Source organism: Dendropsophus ebraccatus, chromosome 9, assembly GCF_027789765.1.
Source record: "Dendropsophus ebraccatus isolate aDenEbr1 chromosome 9, aDenEbr1.pat, whole genome shotgun sequence".
NCBI lineage: Eukaryota > Metazoa > Chordata > Amphibia > Anura > Hylidae > Dendropsophus > Dendropsophus ebraccatus.
Window position 1 is genome coordinate 120,703,808 of NC_091462.1, and position 24,841 is coordinate 120,728,648.

General features: G+C 48.2%; 1 protein-coding gene across 3 annotated transcripts in view; it reads right to left on the reverse strand.

The window, feature by feature from the left end:
• Window positions 1-339: 339 nt before the first annotated feature.
• PHKG2 (phosphorylase kinase catalytic subunit gamma 2) overlaps window positions 340-24,841 on the reverse strand; it is a 42,932-nt gene continuing 18,430 nt past the window's right edge. For all 3 annotated transcript variants that reach the window (XM_069984763.1, XM_069984762.1, XM_069984764.1), the window contains exons 4-9: window positions 20,058-20,123; window positions 14,028-14,191; window positions 4,230-4,320; window positions 4,002-4,155; window positions 3,795-3,920; window positions 340-910 (exon numbers count right to left, since the gene is read on the reverse strand). In XM_069984763.1, the coding sequence (XP_069840864.1) occupies window positions 650-910; window positions 3,795-3,920; window positions 4,002-4,155; window positions 4,230-4,320; window positions 14,028-14,191; window positions 20,058-20,123 (862 nt within the window). In that variant the 3' untranslated portion in view covers window positions 340-649. The remainder of the gene's footprint in view (window positions 911-3,794; window positions 3,921-4,001; window positions 4,156-4,229; window positions 4,321-14,027; window positions 14,192-20,057; window positions 20,124-24,841) is intronic.

Sequence of the window (24,841 nt, forward strand, 5' to 3'; positions counted from 1 at the left end):
GGCAGGTATGAGAAGGCCCCTCCTCCTCGGGGTCCTGTACACTATGGGGGCAGGTAAGAGAAGGCCCCTCCTCCTCAGTCCTGTACACTATGGGGGCAGGTAAGAGAAGGCCCCTCCTCCTCGGGGTCCTGTACACTATGGGGGCAGGTATGAGAAGGCCCCTCCTCCTCGGGGTCCTGTACACTATGGGGGCAGGTAAGAGAAGGCCCCTCCTCCTCGGTCCTGTACACTATGGGGGCAGGTAAGAGAAGGCCCCTCCTCCTCGGGGTCCTGTACACTATGGGGGCAGTGGGTTCTCTATAATAACACATGCTGCCACTGGGACAGCCGGACGTGCACTCTGGATGTTGGAATCCTTTATTACATCCTCAGCCGTGTGACCAATACATAAGACGTATACAGGAGATAGTTCTGGAATCGATCTGCCCCTTCCTGGGACTGGCTCATCCATGTGCTCACCCCTCAGAGGGGCCGGGTCGTGGGTGGCAGCGGATGTATCTGCTCCGGGCTGCTGCATGCCTTATTGCACCATGAGGGGTGGATACATGTGTGTATAGCGCTGGTGTCCTCCAGCATGTGCCCCGCTGCCGCGCTCGTACTAACCATCTCCCCTCTGGAATCCACTCTGACAGCACGTCCAGGCAGCAGGCTATAAGTCTCCATCATGGTCCTCATCATCCCCCATAGTCAATAGAAGGGCTTTGGGCTGGTTCTGAAATAACGCTGCCCGATTCTGTCTTTCTCCCTTCTTCACCCAGTGGCCATAGATCCGGAAAGCACAAGCATCAATAAGTCTGCGGATGCCCTTTACCCCGTAAGGGTCTCTTATGAGAAGTTCTCGGGTGACGGGGCGAGCCCGTCGCCACCTCACCAATATACGGACACACGCCAAAGCTGTCCAGGCTGCAATCTGTGGGAGAAGAGAGAAGTTCTGTCAGGACACGTCCCATCTACAAGAGACGAGGTGCCTAGAGCACCGCCGCTCACCGTCCTGGATCCCCTGCAGCCGCCGCTACCTGTCACCATACTACCACTTCTGTCAGGACACGTCCCATCTACAAGAGACGAGGGGCATAGAGCACCGCCGCTCACCGTCCTTGATCCCCTGCAGCTGCCGCTACCTGTCACCATACTACCGCTTCTGTTAGGACACGTCCCATCTACAAGAGACGAGGGGCATAGAGCACCGCCGCTCACCGTCCTGGATCCCCTGCAGCTGCCGCTACCTGTCACCATACTACCGCTTCTGTTAGGACACGTCCCATCTACAAGAGACGAGGGGCATAGAGCACCGCCGCTCACCGTCCTGGATCCCCTGCAGCCGCCGCTACCTGTCACCATACTACCGCTTCTGTTAGGACACGTCCCATCTACAAGAGGCGAGGTGCATAGAGCACCGCCGCTCACCGTCCTGGATCCCCTGCAGCCGCCGCTACCTGTCACCATACTACCGCTTCTGTCAGGACACGTCCCATCTACAAGAGACGAGGTGTGTAGAGCACCGCCGCTCACCGTCCTGGATCCCCTGCAGCTGCCGCTACCTGTCACCATACTACCCCTTCTGTTAGGACACGTCCCATCTACAAGAGACGAGGGGCATAGAGCACCGCCGCTCACCGTCCTGGATCCCCTGCAGCTACCTGTCACCATACTACCACTTCTGTTAGGACACGTCCCATCTACAAGAGACGAGGGGCATAGAGCACCGCCGCTCACCGTCCTGGATCCCCTGCAGCCGCTGCTACCTGTCACCATACTACCGCTTCTGTTAGGACACGTCCCATCTACAAGAGACGAGGTGCATAGAGCACCGCCGCTCACCGTCCTGGATCCCCTGCAGCTGCGGCTACCTGTCACCATACTACCCCTTCTGTTAGGACACGTCCCATCTACAAGAGACGAGGTGCATAGAGCACCGCCGCTCACCGTCCTGGATCCCCTGCAGCTGCCGCTACTTGTCACCATACTACCGCTTCTGTTAGGACACGTCCCATCTACAAGAGACGAGGGGCATAGAGCACCGCCGCTCACCGTCCTTGATCCCCTGCAGCTGCCGCTACCTGTCACCATACTACCGCTTCTGTTAGGACACGTCCCATCTACAAGAGACGAGGGGCATAGAGCACCGCCGCTCACCGTCCTGGATCCCCTGCAGCTACCTGTCACCATACTACCGCTTCTGTCAGGACACGTCCCATCTACAAGAGACGAGGTGCATAGAGCACCGCCGCTCACCGTCCTGGATCCCCTGCAGCCGCCGCTACCTGTCACCATACTACCGCTTCTGTCAGGACACGTCCCATCTACAAGAGACGAGGGGCATAGAGCACCGCCGCTCACCGTCCTGGATCCCCTGCAGCTACCCGTCACCATACTACCACTTCTGTCAGGACACGTCCCATCTACAAGAGACGAGGGGCATAGAGCACCGCCGCTCACCGTCCTGGATCCCCTGCAGCTACCTGTCACCATACTACCGCTTCTGTTAGGACACGTCCCATCTACAAGAGACGAGGGGCATAGAGCACCGCCGCTCACCGTCCTGGATCCCCTGCAGCCGCTGCTACCTGTCACCATACTACCGCTTCTGTCAGGACACGTCCCATCTACAAGAGACGAGGTGCATAGAGCACCGCCGCTCACCGTCCTGGATCCCCTGCAGCCGCTGCTACCTGTCACCATACTACCACTTCTGTTAGGACACGTCCCATCTACAAGAGACGAGGGGCATAGAGCACCGCCGCTCACCGTCCTGGATCCCTTGCAGCCGCTGCTACCTGTCACCATACTACCGCTTCTGTTAGGACACGTCCCATCTACAAGAGACGAGGTGCATAGAGCACCGCCGCTCACCGTCCTGGATCCCCTGCAGCCGCCGCTACCTGTCACCATACTACCGCTTCTGTCAGGACACGTCCCATCTACAAGAGACGAGGGGCATAGAGCACCGCCGCTCACCGTCCTGGATCCCCTGCAGCTACCCGTCACCATACTACCGCTTCTGTCAGGACACGTTCCATCTACAAGAGACGAGGGGCATAGAGCACCGCCGCTCACCGTCCTGGATCCCCTGCAGCTACCTGTCACCATACTACCGCTTCTGTCAGGACACGTCCCATCTACAAGAGACGAGGGGCATAGAGCACCGCCGCTCACCGTCCTGGATCCCCTGCAGCTACCTGTCACCATACTACCGCTTCTGTCAGGACACGTCCCATCTACAAGAGACGAGGGGCATAGAGCACCGCCGCTCACCGTCCTGGATCCCCTGCAGCTGCCGCTACCTGTCACCATACTACCGCTTCTGTCAGGACACGTCCCATCTACAAGAGACGAGGGGCATAGAGCACCGCCGCTCACCGTCCTGGATCCCCTGCCGCTGCCGCTACCTGTCACCATACTACCCCTTCTGTTAGGACACGTCCCATCTACAAGAGACGAGGTGCATAGAGCACCGCCGCTCACCGTCCTGGATCCCCTGCAGCCGCCGCTACCTGTCACCATACTACCGCTTCTGTCAGGACACGTCCCATCTACAAGAGACGAGGGGCATAGAGCACCGCCGCTCACCGTCCTGGATCCCCTGCCGCTGCCGCTACCTGTCACCATACTACCCCTTCTGTTAGGACACGTCCCATCTACAAGAGACGAGGTGCATAGAGCACCGCCGCTCACCGTCCTGGATCCCCTGCAGCCGCCGCTACCTGTCACCATACTACCACTTCTCATGACTTCCCCTGATGAAGTAAGCCCCCTAATCCCCAGACACAAAGCAAGACGGAGGGCAGACTGACCCGGAAGCGGTGATACGGAGTGACGGCAGAGCCACGCTCCCGCTGATGACTTTGGAAAAATGGATGCTGGAGAGCCTGGTCTGCGGTCAGACGCTTCTCTGGAGACCCCTCCAGGAGCCGTGAGATCTAAGAAGATGTAAGAAGAGCTGAGGTACCGAGATACGCCGAGTGTCTGTGTATCACCGATCCCATCTCCGGAGGCCTTACCAGGTCTTTGGCTGTGGCAGAGCGGTCATCCCACTCTGGAGAACTGAACTGATAGCGACCATCCATAATCATCCGCAGCATTAACATCTGTCTCCGATGCCAGAACGGGGGCGAGCCGGCCAGGAGGGTGAACATGATCACCCCACACGCCCACCTACAAAACAGGCCAAGCGGTGACCAAGCCAGCCCAACATACAGGAGTATCTTCCCCATGGCATCCATACTCACAGGTCCACCTCCTTCCCGTATCCGGGGTGCGTCTCATCCATCGAGCACTTCAGGATTTCTGGGGCCAAATATCCCGGTGTCCCGCACAGCTCTGACGGGAAGAAACTAGAGATGTCTAACGGGACAACACATGCTAACACACAGGCAATATAATGCTACCAACAGGAAACAACACTATACAACAGACAACATAACACACTAACAACAGGAAATTACACACTAACAACAGGAAACATAATGCTATACACTAACAACAGGAAATAACTACACACTAACAACAGGAAACAACGCTATACACTAACAACGAAATAACTACACACTAACAACAGGAAACAACACTATACAACAGACAACATAACACACTAACAACAGGAAATAACACACTAACAACAGGAAACCACTATACAACAGACAACATAACACACTAACAACAGGAAATAACACACTAACAACAGGAAACAACACTATACAACAGACAACATAACACACTAACAACAGGAAATAACACACTAACAACAGGAAACCACTATACAACAGACAACATAACACACTAACAACAGGAAATAACACACTAACAACAGGAAACCACTATACAACAGACAACATAACACACTAACAACAGGAAATAACACACTAACAACAGGAAACAACACTATACAACAGACAACATAACACACTAACAACAGGAAATAACACACTAACAACAGGAAACCACTATACAACAGACAACATAACACACTAACAACAGGAAATAACACACTAACAACAGGAAACCACTATACAACAGACAACATAACACACTAACAACAGGAAATAACACACTAACAACAGGAAACCACTATACAACAGACAACATAACACACTAACAACAGGAAATAACACACTAACAACAGGAAACAACACTATACAACAGACAACATAACACACTAACAACAGGAAATTACACACTAACAACAGGCAACATAACGCTATACACTAACAGGAAATTACACACTAACAACAGGCAACAACGCTATACACTAACAACAGGAAATTACACACTAACAACAGGCAACATAACACGCTAACAACAGGAAATACACTACATACTAACAACAGGCAACATAATGCTAACAGGAAATAACACTACCAACAGGAAATTACACTACACACTAACAACAGGAAATAACACTACCAACAGGAAATTACACTACACACTAACAACAGGAAATAACACACTAACAACAGGAAACAACACTATACAACAGACAACATAACACACTAACAACAGGAAATTACACACTAACAACAGGCAACATAATGCTATACACTAACAACAGGAAATAACTACACACTAACAACAGGCAACATAACACACTAACAACAGGAAATAACACACTACACACTAACAACAGGAAACAACGCTATACACTAACAACTAAATAACTACACACTAACAACAGGCAACATAACACACTAACAACAGGAAATTACACACTAACAACAGGCAACATAACGCTATACACTAACAGGAAATTACACACTAACAACAGGCAACAACGCTATACACTAACAACAGGAAATTACACACTAACAACAGGCAACATAACACTAACAACAGGCAACATAACACGCTAACAACAGGAAATACACTACATACTAACAACAGGCAACATAATGCTAACAGGAAATAACACTACCAACAGGAAATTACACTACACACTAACAACAGGCAACATAACACACTAACAACAGGCAACATAACACACTAACAACAGGCAACATAATGCTAACAACAGGAAATAACACTACACACTAACAACAGGCAACATAACGCTATACACTAACAGGAAATAACATTACACACTAACAAAAGGCAATATAATGCTACCAACAGGAAATAACACTACACAATAACAGGCAACATAACACACTAACAACAGGAAATAACACACTACACACAACAGGCAAAATAATGCTACCAACAGAAAATAACACTACCAACAGGAAATAACACTACACACTAACAACAGGCAACATAACACACTAACAACAGGAAATAACACACTAACAACAGGCAACATAATGCTACCAACAGAAAATAACACACTACCAACAGGAAATAACACTACACACTAACAACAGGCAACATAACGCTATACACTAACAACAGGAAGTAACACTACACACTAACAACAGGCAACATAACACTAACAACAGGAAATAACACACTAACAACAGGCAACATAATGCTAACAACAGGAAATAACACTACACACTAACAACAGGCAACATAACGCTATACACTAACAGGAAATAACATTACACACTAACAAAAGGCAATATAATGCTACCAACAGGAAATAACACTACACAATAACAGGCAACATAACACACTAACAACAGGAAATAACACACTACACACAACAGGCAAAATAATGCTACCAACAGAAAATAACACTACACACTAACAACAGGCAACATAACACACTAACAACAAGAAAAAAACACACTAACAACAGGCAACATAATGCTACCAACAGAAAATAACACACTACCAACAGGAAATAACACTACACACTAACAACAGGCAACATAACGCTATACACTAACAACAGGAAGTAACACTACACACTAACAACAGGCAACATAACACTAACAACAGGAAATAACACACTAACAACAGGCAACATAATGCTAACAGGAAATAACACTACCAACAGGAAATTACACTACACACTAACAACAGGCAACATAACACACTAACAACAGGCAACATAATGCTAACAACAGGAAATAACACTACACACTAACAGGCAACATAACGCTATACACTAACAGGAAATAACACTACACACTAACAACAGGCAACATAACACACTAACAACAGGAAATAACACTACACACTAACAACAGGCAACATAATGCTATACACTAACAGGAAATAACACTACACACTAACAACAGGCAATATAATGCTACCAGCAGGAAATAACACTACACACTAACAACAGGCAACATAATGCTAACAACAGGAAATAACACTACACACTAACAACAGGCAACATAACACACTAACAACAGGAAATAACACTACACACTAACAACAGGCAATATAATGCTAGCAACAGAAAATAACACTACACACTAACAACAGGCAACATAACACACTAACAACAGGAAATAACACACTACACACAACAGGCAAAATAATGCTACCAACAGAAAATAACACACTACCAACAGGAAATAACACTACACACTAACAACAGGCAACATAACACACTAACAACAGGTAATATAATGCTAGCAACAGAAAATAACACTACACACTTAGAACAGGCAACATAATGCTACCAACAGAAAATAACACACTACCAACAGGAAATAACACTACACACTAACAACAGGCAACATAACGCTATACACAAACAACAGGAACACTACACACTAACAACAGGCAACATAACACTAACAACAGGAAATAACACACTACACACTAACAACAGGCAATATAACACTAGCAACAGAAAATAACACTACACACTAACAACAGGTAACATAATGTTACCAACAGAAAATAACACACTACCAACAGGAAATAACACTACACCCTACAACAGGCAACATAACACACTAACAACAGGAAATAACACACTACACATTAACAACAGGCAAAATAATGCTACCAACAGAAAATAACACTACACACTAACAACAGGCAACATAACCCACTACACACTTACAACAGGCAACATAATGCTATACACTAACAACAGGAAATAACACACTACACACTAACAACAGGCAATATAATGCTACCAACAGAAAATAACACTACCAACAGGAAATAGCACTACACACTAACAACAGGCAACATAACACACTACATACTAACAACAGGCAACATAACACACTACATACTAACAACAGGCAACATAATGCTAACAACAGGAAATAACACACTAACAACAGGCAATATAATGCTACCAACAGAAAATAACACTAAACACTAACAACAGGCAACATAACACACTACACACTAACAGGCAACATAACACACTAACAACAGGAAATTACACACTAACAACAGGCAACATAACACGCTACCAACAGGAAATAACACACTACATACTAACAACAGGCAACATAATGCTAACAACAGGAAATAACACACTACCAACAGGAAATTACACTACACACTAACAGGCAACATAACACACTAACAACAGGAAATTACACACTAACAACAGGCAACATAACGCTATACACTAACAACAGGAAGTAACACTACACACAAACAACAGGCAACATAACACACTAACAACAGGAAATAACACACTACACACTAACAACAGGAAACAAAACGCTACACAATAAACAACAGGCAACATAACACTACTAACAACAGGAAACAACATTACACACTAACAACAGGCAATATAATGCTAGCAACAGAAAATAACACTACACACTAACAACAGGCAACATAACACACTAACAACAGGAAATAACACACTACACACAACAGGCAAAATAATGCTACCAACAGAAAATAACACACTACCAACAGGAAATAACACTACACACTAACAACAGGCAACATAACACACTAACAACAGGCAACATAACACACTAACAACAGGAAATAACACACTACCAACAGGCAACATAATGCTACCAACAGAAAATAACACACTACCAACAGGAAATAACACTACACACTAACAACAGGCAACATAACGCTATACACTAACAACAGGAAGTAACACTACACACTAACAACAGGCAACATAACACTAACAACAGGAAATAACACACTAACAACAGGCAATATAATGCTAGCAACAGAAAATAACACTACACCCTAACAACAGGCAACATAATGTTACCAACAGAAAATAACACACTACCAACAGGAAATAACACTACACACTAACAACAGGCAACATAACACACTAACAACAGGAAATAACACACTACACACTAACAACAGGCAAAATAATGCTACCAACAGAAAATAACACTACACACTAACAACAGGCAACATATCACTACTAACAACAGGAAACAATACTACTAACAACATGAAACATAACACTACACACTAACATTGCAACATAACACTAACAACAGGAAACAATACTACTAACTTGCTACACACATTAACAGGCAAAATAACACTAACAACAGGTAACATAATGCTACACGCTAATAACAGGAAACATCACACTACTAACACACTAATAACAGGAAAAAAACACTAGTAATACACTAACAACAGGAAACATAGCACTACTAACACATTAACAACAGGAAACAACACTACTAACACACTAACGATAGGCAGCATAACACTACTAACACACTAACAACAGGCAACATAACAATACTAACTCGCTACACACATTAACAACAGGCAACATAACACTACTAACAGGAAACATAACGCTACACACCAACAACAGAGAATATCACACTACTAACATGATACACACACTTAACAACAGGAAACATAACACTATTAACACGCTACACACACTAACAACAGGAAACATAACACTACACACACTAACAGGAGGAAACATGGTGTGTGTAGCGTGTTAGTAGTGTTATGTTTCCTGTTAGTGTGTGTAGCGTGTTAGTAGTGTTGTTTCCTGTTGTTAGTGTGTAGCGTGTTAGTAGTGTTATGTTTCCTGTTAGTGTGTGTAGCATGTTAGTAGTGTTAAGTTTCCTGTTAGTGTGTATAGGGTGTTAGTAGTATTATGTTTGCTGCTGTTAGTGTGTATAGGGTGTTAGTAGTATTATGTTTCCTGTTAGTTTGTGTAGCGTGTTAGTAGTGTTATGTTTCCTGTTAGTGTGTGTAGCGTGTTAGTAGTGTTATGTTTCCTGTTAGTGTGTGTAGCGTGTTAGTAGTGTTATGTTTCCTGTTAGTGTGTGTAGCGTGTTAGTAGTGTTATGTTTCCAGTTAGTTTGTGTAGCGTGTTAGTAGTGTTATGTTTCCTGTTAGTGTGTGTAGCGTGTTAGTAGTGTTATGTTTCCTGTTGTTAGTGTGTGTAGTGTGTCAGTAGTGTTATGTTTCCTGTTGTTAGTGTGTAGCGTGTTAGTAGTGTTATGTTTCCTGTTGTTAGTGTGTAGCGTGTTAGTAGTGTTATGTTTCCTGTGTGTGTAGCGTGTTAGTAGTGTTATGTTTCCTGTTGTTAGTGTGTGTAGTGTGTCAGTAGTGTTATGTTTCCTGTTGTTAGTGTGTAGCGTGTTAGTAGTGTTATGTTTCCTGTTAGTGTATGTAGTGTGTTAGTAGTGTTGTTTCCGGTTGTTAGTGTGTGTAGTGTGTCAGTAGTTATGTTTCCTGTTGTTAGTGTGTGTAGTGTGTCCGTAGTGTTATGTTTCCTGTTGTTAGTGTGTGTAGTGTGTTAGTAGTGTTATGTTTCCAGTTGTTAGTGTGTCTAGTGTGTTAGTAGTGTTATGTTTCCTGTTAGTGTGTGTAGCGTGTTAGTAGTGTTATGTTTCCTGTTAGTGTGTGTAGCGTGTTAGTAGTGTTATGTTTCCTGTGTGTGTAGCGTGTTAGTAGTGTTATGTTTCCTGTTGTTAGTGTGTGTAGTGTGTTAGTAGTGTTTTTTGTTTTTTTGTATTTACAATATTTTATTGAAGTTATACATAAATACAAAGTGATAAGAACAATCATATAATAGATAAACTATGACAAGTCAGTAGACTTATATAAAATTATATAAATAAATATAACAAATCATTAAAACAAACAAAGCAACCAATTATTGCTCTAACATACAATTGAAGTAATATTGTATCATACTATGCTCTATATCAAGTAGAGGTAAGTACTCCCAGGGTTAGTAGTGTTGTTTCCAGTTGTTAGTGTGTAGCATGTTAGTAGTGTTAGGTTTCCAGTTAGTTTGTGTAGTGTGTCAGTAGTGTTATGTTTCCAGTTAGTTTGTGTAGCGTGTTAGTAGTGTTATGTTTCCTGTTAGTGTATAGGGTGTTAGTAGTGTTATGTTTCCTGTTGTTAGTGTATAGGGTGTTAGTAGTGTTATGTTTCCTGTTAGTGTGTGTAGCGTGTTAGTAGTGTTATGTTTCCTGTTGTTAGTGTATAGGGTGTTAGTAGTGTTATGTTTCCTGTTAGTGTGTGTAGCGTGTTAGTAGTGTTATGTTTCCTGTTGTTAGTGTATAGGGTGTTAGTAGTGTTGTTTCCAGTTGTTAGTGTGTAGCATGTTAGTAGTGTTATGTTTCCAGTTAGTTTGTGTAGCGTGTTAGTAGTGTTATGTTTCCTGTTAGTGTGTGTGGCGTGTTAGTAGTGTTGTTTCCTGTTAGTTTGTGTAAAGGGTGTTAGTTGTGTTATGTTTCCTGTTAGTGTGTGTAGCGTGTTAGTAGTGTTATGTTTCCTGTTGTTAGTGTGTAGTGTGTTAGTAGTGTTATGTTTCCTGTTGTTAGTTTGTGTAGCGTGTTAGTAGTGTTATGTTTCCTGTTAGTGTGTGTGGCGTGTTAGTAGTGTTATGTTTCCTGTTGTTAGTGTGTAGTGTGTTAGTAGTGTTAGCAACAGGCAACATAACACTACTAACAAGCTACACACACACACACACAACAGGCAGCATAATACTACTAACAAGCTACACACACACACAACAGGCAACATAATACTACTAACAAGCTACACACAAACAGACAACATAATACTACTAACAAGCTACACACACACAAACAGGCAATATAATACTACTAACAAGCTACACACAAACAGGCAACATAATACAGGTTATGTTTCCTGTTGTTAGTGTGTGTAGTGTGTCAGTAGTTATGTTTCCTGTTGTTAGTGTGTGTAGTGTGTTAGTAGTGTTATGTTTCCTGTTAGTGTGTCTAGTGTGTTAGTAGTGTTATGTTTCCTGTTAGTGTATGTAGCCTGTTAGTAGTGTTATGTTTCCTGTTGTTAGTGTGTGTAGTGTGTCAGTAGTGTTATGTTTCCTGTTGTTAGTGTGTGTAGTGTGTCAGTAGTGTTATGTTTCCTGTTGTTAGTGTGTGTAGTGTGTCAGTAGTGTTATGTTTCCTGTTGTTAGTGTGTGTAGTGTGTTAGTAGTGTTATGTTTCCTGTTAGTGTGTGTAGTGTGTTAGTAGTGTTATGTTTCCTGTTGTTAGTGTGTAGTAGGTAGTGTGTTAGTAGTGTTGTTTCCTGTTGTTAGTGTGTAGCGTGTTAGTAGTGTTATGTTTCCTGTTAGTGTGTCTAGTGTGTTAGTAGTGTTATGTTTCCTGTTAGTGTATGTAGCCTGTTAGTAGTGTTATGTTTCCTGTTGTTAGTGTGTGTAGTGTGTCAGTAGTGTTATGTTTCCTGTTGTTAGTGTGTGTAGTGTGTCAGTAGTGTTATGTTTCCTGTTGTTAGTGTGTGTAGTGTGTTAGTAGTGTTATGTTTCCTGTTAGTGTGTGTAGTGTGTTAGTAGTGTTATGTTTCCTGTTGTTAGTGTGTAGTAGGTAGTGTGTTAGTAGTGTTGTTTCCTGTTGTTAGTGTGTAGCGTGTTAGTAGTGTTAGGTTTCATGTTAGTGTATTTAGTGTGTCAGTAGTGTTATGTTTCCTGTTGTTAGTGTATAGGGTGTTAGTAGTGTTGTTTCCAGTTGTTAGTGTGTAGCATGTTAGTAGCGTTATGTTTCCAGTTAGTTTGTGTAGCGTGTTAATAGTGTTAGGTTTCCTGTTAGTGTATTTAGTGTGTCAGTAGTGTTATGTTTCCAGTTAATGTGTAGCGTGCTAGTAGTGTTATGTTTCCTGTTAGTGTGTGTAGCGTGTTAGTAGTGTTGTCTCCTGTTAGTTTGTGCAAAGGGTGTTAGTAGTGTTATGTTTCCTGTTGTTAGTGTGTAGTGTGTTAGTAGTGTTAGCAACAGGCAACATAACACTACTAACAAGCTACACACACACACACACACACAACAGGCAGCATAATACTACTAACAAGCTACACACACACAACAGGCAACATAATACTACTAACAAGCTACACACACACAAACAAGCTACACACACACACACACACACAACAGGCAACATAATACTACTAACAAGCTACACACACACACACACAACAGGCAACATAATACTACTAACAAGCTACACACAAACAGGCAACATAACACTACTAACAAGCTACACACACACACACACACACACAACAGGCATCATAATGCTACTAACAAGCTACACACACACACACTCAACAGGCAACATAACACTACTAACAAGCTACACACACACACACACACACACAACAGGCAACATAATACTACTAACAAGCTACACACAAACAGGCAACATAATACTACTAACAAGCTACACACACACACACAACAGGCAACATAATACTACTAACAAGCTACACACAAACAGGCAACATAATACTACTAACAAGCTACACACACACACACACAACAGGCAGCATAATACTACTAACAAGCTACACACACACACACAACAGGCAACATACTACTACTAACAAGCTACACACACACACACAACAGGCAACATAATACTACTAACAAGCTACACACACACACAAACATGCAACATAATACTACTAACAAACTACACACACACACACACACACAACAGACAACATAATACTACTAACAAGCTACACACACACACACACACAACAGACAACATAATACTACTAACAAGCTACACACACACACACACAACAGACAACATAATACTACTAACAAGCTACACACACACACACACAACAGACAACATAATACTACTAACAAGCTACACACAACAGGCAACATTAACATGCAAAGAGCCGCCCTGGTCCATGTCGGCACCTCGCAGCTTCTCCGGAGGATTCAGGACACAACTGAAGCCAAAGTCAGAGAGTTTGATGTTCAGACAGTCGTCCATCAGGATGTTCTCCGGCTTTAGGTCGCGGTGTACAATGTGATTGGCGTGTAGATAGGAGACCGCCTCAAGCAGGGAACGCATGATACACCTAGAATACACAACATACATTACCAGTGACAGGTCATGGGAGAGCCGGATGGGCACCAGTCCTGTGGACCCAATGACGTGCTGAGGCAAGGGGGCTACATAACTCCCGTAATCCCTACATACCACTCTACTGCTATCCCTACGTCTACATACCCCCCTGTAATGCCTACATCTATATACCCCCCACTATTATCCCTGCATCCGCAAACCCCCCTACTGTTATTTCTCCTGTAATCGCTACATCTACATACCCCCCCACTGTTATCCCTACCTCTACATACCCCCCACTGTTATCCCTATCTCTACATACACCCCCCACTGTTATCCTACCTCTACATACCCCCCACTGTTATCCCTATCTCTACATACCCCCCCACTGTTATCCCTACCTCTACATACCCCCCACTGTGATCCCTACTCTACATACCCCCCACGTTATCCCTATCTCTACATACCCCCCCACTGTTATCCCTACCTCTACATACCCCCCACTGTTATCCGCTATCTCTACATACCCCCCCACTGTTATCCCTACCTCTACATACCCCCCACTGTTATCCCTATCTCTACATACCCCCCACTGTTATCCCTATCTCTACATACCCCCCACTGTTATCCCTACCTCTACATACCCCCCCCCCACTGTTATCCCTACCTCTACATCCCCCCACTGTTATCCCTACCTCTACATACCCCCCACTGTTATCCCTACCTCTACATACCCCCCACTGTTATCCCTACCTCTACATACCCCCCAGTTATCCCTACCTCTACATACCCCCCCCCCCCCACTGTTATCCCTACCTCTACATAACCCCCCACTGTTATCCTATCTCTACATACCCCCCACTGTTATCCCTATCTCTACATACCCCCCACTGTTATCCTTACCTCTACATACCATCCCACTGTTATCCCTACCTCTACATACCCCCCACTGTTATCCCTATCTCTACATACCCCCCACTGTTATCCCTATCTCTACATACCCCCCCACTGTTATCCCTACCTCTACATACCCCCCACTGTTATCCCTACCTCTACATACCCCCCACTGTTATCCCTATCGCTACATACCCCCCACTGTTATCCCTATCTCTACATACCCCCCCACTGTTATCCCTACCTCTACATACCCCCCACTGTTATCCCTACCTCTACATACCCCCCACTGTTATCCCTATCGCTACATACCCCCCCACTGTTATCCCTATCTCTACATACCCCCCCCACTGTTATCCCTACCTCTACATACCCCCCACTGTTATCCCTACCTCTACATACCCCCCCACTGTTATCCCTACCACTACATACCCCCCCCACTGTTATCCCTACCTCTACATACCCCCCCACTGTTATCCCTACCACTACATACCCCCCCCCACTGTTATCCCTACCTCTACATACCCCCCCCCTGTTATCCCTACCTCTACATACCCCGCCACTGTTATCCCTACATACCTTCCTGTAATCCCTACCTCTACATACCCCCCACTGTTATCCCTACCTCTACATACCCCCCCACTGTTATCCCTACCTCTACATACCCCCCCACTGTTATCCCTACATACCCCCCTGTAATGCCTACATCTACATACCACCCACTGTTATCCCTACATACTCCTCTGTATTGCCCACATCTGCATACCCCCCATTTTTATTCCTACATACCCCCTTATTGTTATCCCTACACCCCCCCACTGTTAGCCCTACATATCCCACCCACTGTTATCCCTACATATCTCCCAACCACTGTTATCCCTATATACCCACCCACTACTATACTTACATACCTGCCCACCAATGTTATCCCTACTTACCTCCGCACCACTGTCATCCCTACATACCTCCACTGTTATCCCTACATCTACAAACTCCCCCACTGTTATCCCTACATACCTCCACTGTTATCCCTACCTCTACATACCCCCCCACTGTTATCCCTACATACCTCCACTGTTATCCCTACATCTACATACCCCCCACTGTAATCCCTACCTCTACATACCCCCCACTGTAATCCCTACCTCTACATACCCCCACTGTTATCCCTACATACTTTCCTGTAATCCCTACATCTAAATACCCCAAACTGTTATCCCTACATACCCCCCACTGTTATCCCTACATCTACATACCCCCCACTGTTATCCCTACATACCCCCCACTGTTATCCCTACATCTACATACCCCCCCCACTATTATCCCTACATACCCCCCACTGTTATCCCTACATCTACATACCCCCACTGTTATCCCTACATACCCCCCACTGTTATCCCTACATCTACATACCCCCCCACTGTTATCCCTACATACCCCCCACTGTTATCCCTACATCTACATACCACCCCACTGTTATCCCTACATACCCCCCACTGTAATCCCTACATAGCCCCCACTGTTATCCCTACATACCCTCCACGGTTATCCCTACATCCACATACCCCACCACTATTATCCCTACATACCCCTATTGTCATCCCTACACCCCCCCACTGTTATCCCTACCTCTACATACCCCCCCACTGTTATCCCTACCTCTACATACCCCCCACTGTTATCCCTACCTCTACATACCCCCCACTGTTATCCCTACCTCTACATACCCCCCTACTGTTATCCCTACCTCTACATACCCCCCCACTGTTATCCCTACCTCTACATACCCCCCCCCACTGTTATCCCTACCTCTACATACCCCCCCCCACTGTTATCCTTACCTCTACATACCCCCCCCACTGTTATCCCTACCTCTACAAACCCCCCACTGTTATCCCTACATCTATATACCCCCCCACTGTTATCACTACATACCCACCCACTACTATACCTACATACCCCCACTGTTATCCCTACATCTATATACCCCCACTGTTATCCCTACATCTATATACCCCCACTGTTATCCCTACCTCTGCATACCCCCCAGTTATCCCTATATCTACATACCCCCCACACACACTGTTATCCCTACCTCTACATACCACCCCACTGTTATCCCTACATACCTCCCTGTAATCGCTACATCTACATACCCCCACTGTTATCATTACATCTACATACCCCCCCCCACTGTTATCCCTACCTCTACATACCCCCCTCCACTGTTATCCCTACCTCTACATACCCCCCCACTGTTATCCTTACATCTACATACCCCCCCCCACTGTTATCCCTACCTCTACATACCCCCCACTGTTATCCCTACCTCTACATACCCCCACTCCACTGTTATCCTTACATCTACATACCCCCCCCCACTGTTATCCCTACCTCTACATACCCCCCACTGTTATCCCTACCTCTACATACCCCCCACTGTTATCCCTACCTCTACATACCCCCCACTGTTATCCCTACCTCTACATACCCCCCACTGTTATCCCTACCTCTACATACCCCCACCCACTGTTATCCCTACCTCTACATACCCCCCACTGTTATCCCTACCTCTACATACCCCCACCCACTGTTATCCCTACCTCTACATACCCCCCCACTGTTATCCCTACCTCTACATACCCCCACCCACTGTTATCCCTACCTCTACATACCCCCCCACTGTTATCCCTACCTCTACATACCCCCCACTGTTATCCCTACCTCTACATACCCCCCCCACACTGTTATCCCTACCTCTACATACCCCTACATCTACATACCCCCACCCACTGTTATCCCTACCTCTACATACCCCCCACTGTTATCCCTACCTCTACAAACCCCCCCACTGTTATCCCTACCTCTACATACCCCCCACTGTTATCCCTACCTATACATAACCCCCCCACTGTTATCCCTACCTCTACATACCCCCCCACTGTTATCCCCTACCTCTACATACCCCCACTGTTATCCCTACCTCTACATACCCCCCACTGTTATCCCTACCTCTACATACCCCCCACTGTTATCCCTACCTCTACATACCCCCCCACTGTTATCCCTACCTCTACATACCCCCCCCACACTGTTATCCCTACCTCTACATACCCCCACCCACTGTTATCCCTACCTCTACATACCCCCCACTGTTATCCCTACCTCTACATACCCCCCCCCACTGTTATCCCTACCTCTACATACCCCCCCACTGTTATCCCTACCTCTACATACCCCCCACTGTTATCCCTACCTCTACATACCCCCACCCACTGTTATCCCTACCTCTACATACCCCCCCCCCACTGTTATCCCTACCTCTACATACCCCCCACTGTTATCCTTACCTCTACATACCCCCCCCACTGTTATCCCTACCTCTACATACCCCCCTACTGGTTATCCCTACCTCTACATACCCCCCACTGTTATCCCTACCTCTACATCCCCCCCCCACTGTTATCCCTACCTCTGCAAACCCCCCCCACTGTTATCCCTACCTCTACATACCCCCCCCCACACTGTTATCCCTACCTCTACATACCCCCCCCCCCACACTGTTATCCCTACCTCTACAAACCCCCCACTGTTATCCCTACCTCTATGAACCCCCCCACTGTTATCCCTACCTCTACATACCCCCCCACTGTTATCCCTACCTCTACAAACCCTCCCACTGTTATCCCTACGTCTACATACCCCCCACTGTTATCCCTACCTCTACATACCCCCACTGTTATCCCTACCTCTACATACCCCCACTGTTATCCCTACCTCTACATACCCCCACTGTTATCCCTACCTCTACATACCCCCACTGTTATCCCTACCTCTACAAACCCCCCCACTGTTATCCCTACCTCTACATACCACCCCACTGTTATCCCTACATACCCCCAACACTGTTATCATTACATCTACATACCCCCACACTGTTATCATTACATCTACATACCCCCACCCACTGTTATCCCTACCTCTACATACCCCCCACTGTTATCCCTATCTCTACATACCCCCCCACTGTTATCCCTACCTCTACATACCCCCCACTGTTATCCCTACCTCTACATACCCCCACCCACTGTTATCCCTACCTCTACGAACCCCCCCACTGTTATCCCTACCTCTACATACCCCCCCACTGTTATCCCTACCTCTACAAACCCCCCCACTGTTATCCCTACCTCTACATACCCCCCACTGTTATCCCTACCTCTACATACCCCCACTGTTATCCCTACCTCTACATACCCCCCACTGTTGTCCCTACCTCTACATACCCCCACTGTTATCCCTACCTCTACAAACCCCCCCACTGTTATCCTTACCTCTACATACCCCCCCCCCCCCACTGTTATCCCTACCTCTACAAACCCCCCCACTGTTATCCCTACATCTATATACCCCTCCTCTGTTATCCCTACATCTACATACCCCCCACTGTTATCCCTACATACCCCCCACTGTTATCACTACATACCCACCCACTACTATACCTACATACCCCCACTGTTATCCCTACATCTGCATACCCCCACTGTTATCCCTACATCTACATACCCCCACCCACTGTTATCCCTACCTCTGCATACCCCCCCAGTTATCCCTACATCTACATACCCCCACCCACTGTTATCCCTACCTCTACATACCCCCCCACTGTTATCCCTACATACCTCCCTGTAATCGCTACATCTACATACCCCCCCACTGTTATCATTACATCTACATACCCCCACTGTTATCATTACATCTACATACCCCCCACTGTTATCCCTACCTCTACATACCCACACTGTTATCCCTACCTCTACATACCTCCCCACTGTTATTCACACATAGCAACCCCCCCCCCCCATCCCTTTATCCTCCACCTAATGTTATGCATTTAAACCCCCCTGTATTTTCTACATCTTCCCCACTGTAATCTCTACATATCCCCAGTAACCCCATAATCTCCATAATCCTGAGGAACCCACCTGGTCTCCTTCTCACTCAGCGTAACCTTCTCAGTCAGATAGTCAAACAGCTCCCCCCTCTTCATCCTGACCAGAAAAGAAGAGCCAGTGAGAAGCATGAAGATGCCCGGACCCCCAAAGGTCTCGTATAATACTCACAGGTCAGACACCAGGACGATGCCCGGACCACCACAGGTCTCATACTCACAGGTCAGACACCAGGACGATGCCCGGACCACCACAGGGTCTCATCTCATACTCACAGGTCAGACACCAGGACGATGCCCGGACCCCCAAAGGGTCTCATCTCATACCTCACAGTCGAAACAGGACCGATGCCCGGACCCCACCACAGGTCCTAGTCTCATACTCAAGGTCAGACACCAGGACGATGCCCGGACCACCACAGGTCTCATACTCACAGGTCAGACACCAGGACGATGCCCGACCACCACAGTGTCTCATCTCATACTCACAGGTCAGACACCAGGACGATGCCCGGACCACCACAGGTCTCATACTCACAGGTCAGACACCAGGACGATGCCGGACCACCACAGGTCTCATCTCATACTCACAGGTCAGACACCAGGACGCTGCCCGGACCACCACAGGTCTCATACTCACAGGTCAGACACCAGGACGATGCCCGGACCACCACAGGTCTCATCTCATACCTCACAGGTCAGACACCAGACGATGCCCGGACCACCACAGGGTCTCATCTCATACTCACAGGTCAGACACCAGGACGATGCCCGGACCACCACAGGGTCTCATACTCACAGGTCAGACACCAGGACGATGCCCGGACCACCACAGGGTCTCATCTCATACTCACAGGTCAGACACCAGGACGATGCCCGGACCACCACAGGTCTCATCTCATACTCACAGGTCAGACACCAGGACGATGCCCGGACCCCCAAAGGTCTCATACTCACAGGTCAGACACCAGGACGATGCCCGGACCACCACAGGTCTCATACTCACAGGTCAGACACCAGGACGATGCCCGGACCACCACAGGTCTCATACTCACAGGTCAGACACCAGGACGATGCCCGGACCACCACAGGGTCTCATCTCATACTCACAGGTCAGACACCAGGACGATGCCCGGACCACCACAGGTCTCATACTCACAGGTCAGACACCAGGACGATGCCCGGACCACCACAGGGTCTCATACTCACAGGTCAGACACCAGGACGATGCCCGGACCACCACAGGGTCTCATACTCACAGGTCAGACACCAGGACGATGCCCGGACCACCACAGGTCTCATACTCACAGGTCAGACACCAGGACGATGCCCGGACCACCACAGGTCTCATCTCATACTCACAGGTCAGACACCAGGACGATGCCCGGACCACCACAGGTCTCATGGTCTCATCTCATACTCACAGGTCAGACACCAGGACGATGCCCGGACCACCACAGGTCTCATACTCACAGGTCAGACACCAGGACGATGCCCGGACCACCACAGGTCTCATCTCATACTCACAGGTCAGACACCAGGACGATGCCCGGACCACCACAGGGTCTCATCTCATACTCACAGGTCAGACACCAGGACGATGCCCGGACCACCACAGGTCTCATCTCATACTCACAGGTCAGACACCAGGACGATGCCCGGACCACCACAGGTCTCATACTCACAGGTCAGACACCAGGACGATGCCCGGACCACCACAGGGTCTCATACTCACAGGTCAGACACCAGGACGATGCCCGGACCACCACAGGGTCTCATCTCATACTCACAGGTCAGACACCAGGACGATGCCCGGACCACCACAGGGTCTCATACTCACAGGTCAGACACCAGGACGATGCCCGGACCACCACAGGTCTCATCTCATACTCACAGGTCAGACACCAGGACGATGCCCGGACCACCACAGGTCTCATACTCACAGGTCAGACACCAGGACGATGCCCGGACCACCACAGGTCTCATCTCATACTCACAGGTCAGACACCAGGACGATGCCCGGACCACCACAGGTCTCATCTCATACTCACAGGTCAGACACCAGGACGATGCCCGAACCACCACAGGTCTCATACTCACAGGTCAGACACCAGGACGATGCCCGGACCACCACAGGGTCTCATCTCATACTCACAGGTCAGACACCAGGACGATGCCCGGACCACCACAGGGTCTCATACTCACAGGTCAGACACCAGGACGATGCCCGGACCACCACAGGGTCTCATCTCATACTCACAGGTCAGACACCAGGACGATGCCCGGACCACCACAGGTCTCATACTCACAGGTCAGACACCAGGACGATGCCCGGACCACCACAGGTCTCATACTCACAGATCAGACACCAGGACGATGCCCGGACCACCACAGGGTCTCATCTCATACTCACAGGTCAGACACCAGGATGATGCCCGGACCACCACAGGTCTCATACTCACAGGTCAGACACCAGGACGATGCCCGGACCACCACAGGGTCTCATCTCATACTCACAGGTCAGACACCAGGACGATGCCCGGACCACCACAGGTCTCATCTCATACTCACAGGTCAGACACCAGGACGATGCCCGGACCACCACAGGTCTCATACTCACAGGTCAGACACCAGGACGATGCCCGGACCACCACAGGTCAGACACCAGGACGATGCCCGGACCACCACAGGTCTCATCTCATACTCACAGGTCAGACACCAGGACGATGCCCGGACCACCACAGGTCTCATACTCACAGGTCAGACACCAGGACGATGCCCGGACCACCACAGGTCTCATACTCACAGGTCAGACACCAGGACGATGCCCGGACCACCACAGGTCTCATCTCATACTCACAGGTCAGACACCAGGACGATGCCCGGACCACCACAGGTCTCATACTCACAGGTCAGACACCAGGACGATGCCCGGACCACCACAGGTCTCATACTCACAGGTCAGACACCAGGACGATGCCCGGACCACCACAGGTCTCATCTCATACTCACAGGTCAGACACCAGGACGATGCCCGGACCACCACAGGTCTCATACTCACAGGTCAGACACCAGGACGATGCCCGGACCACCACAGGGTCTCATACTCACAGGTCAGACACCAGGACGATGCCCGGACCACCACAGGGTTTCATCTCATACTCACAGGTCAGACACCAGGACGATGCCCGGACCACCACAGGGTCTCATCTCATACTCACAGGTCAGACACCAGGACGATGCCCGGACCACCACAGGGTCTCATCTCATACTCACAGGTCAGACACCAGGACGATGCCCGGACCACCACAGGGTCTCATACTCACAGGTCAGACACCAGGACGATGCCCGGACCACCACAGGTCTCATACTCACAGGTCAGACACCAGGACGATGCCCGGACCACCACAGGGTCTCATACTCACAGGTCAGACACCAGGACGATGCCCGGACCACCACAGGTCTCATCTCATACTCACAGGTCAGACACCAGGACGATGCCCGGACCACCACAGGTCTCATCTCATACTCACAGGTCAGACACCAGGACGATGCCCGGACCACCACAGGTCTCATCTCATACTCACAGGTCAGACACCAGGACGATGCCCGGACCACCACAGGTCTCATACTCACAGGTCAGACACCAGGACGATGCCCGGACCACCACAGGTCTCATACTCACAGGTCAGACACCAGGACGATGCCCGGACCACCACAGGGTCTCATACTCACAGGTCAGACACCAGGACGATGCCCGGACCACCACAGGGTCTCATCTCATACTCACAGGTCAGACACCAGGACGATGCCCGGACCACCACAGGGTCTCATCTCATACTCACAGGTCAGACACCAGGACGATGCCCGGACCACCACAGATCTCATCTCATACTCACAGGTCAGACACCAGGACGATGCCCGGACCACCACAGGGTCTCATACTCACAGGTCAGACACCAGGACGATGCCCGGACCACCACAGGGTCTCATCTCATACTCACAAATCAGACACCAGGACGATGCCCGGACCACCACAGGTCTCATCTCATACTCACAGGTCAGACACCAGGACGATGCCCGGACCACCACAGGGTCTCATCTCATACTCACAGGTCAGACACCAGGACGATGCCCGGACCACCACAGGTCTCATCTCATACTCACAGGTCAGACACCAGGACGATGCCCGGACCACCACAGGGTCTCATACTCACAGGTCAGACACCAGGACGATGCCCGGACCACCACAGGTCTCATCTCATACTCACAGGTCAGACACCAGGACGATGCCCGGACCACCACAGGTCTCATCTCATACTCACAGGTCAGACACCAGGACGATGCCCGGACCACCACAGGTCTCATCTCATACTCACAGGTCAGACACCAGGACGATGCCCGGACCACCACAGGGTCTCATCTCATACTCACAGGTCAGACACCAGGACGATGCCCGGACCACCACAGGTCTCATACTCACAGGTCAGACACCAGGACGATGCCCGGACCACCACAGGGTCTCATCTCATACTCACAGGTCAGACACCAGGACGATGCCCGGACCACCACAGGTCTCATACTCACAGGTCAGACACCAGGACGATGCCCGGACCACCACAGGTCTCATCTCATACTCACAGGTCAGACACCAGGACGATGCCCGGACCACCACAGGGTCTCATCTCATACTCACAGGTCAGACACCAGGACGATGCCCGGACCACCACAGGTCTCATACTCACAGGTCAGACACCAGGACGATGCCCGGACCACCACAGGTCTCATACTCACAGGTCAGACACCAGGACGATGCCC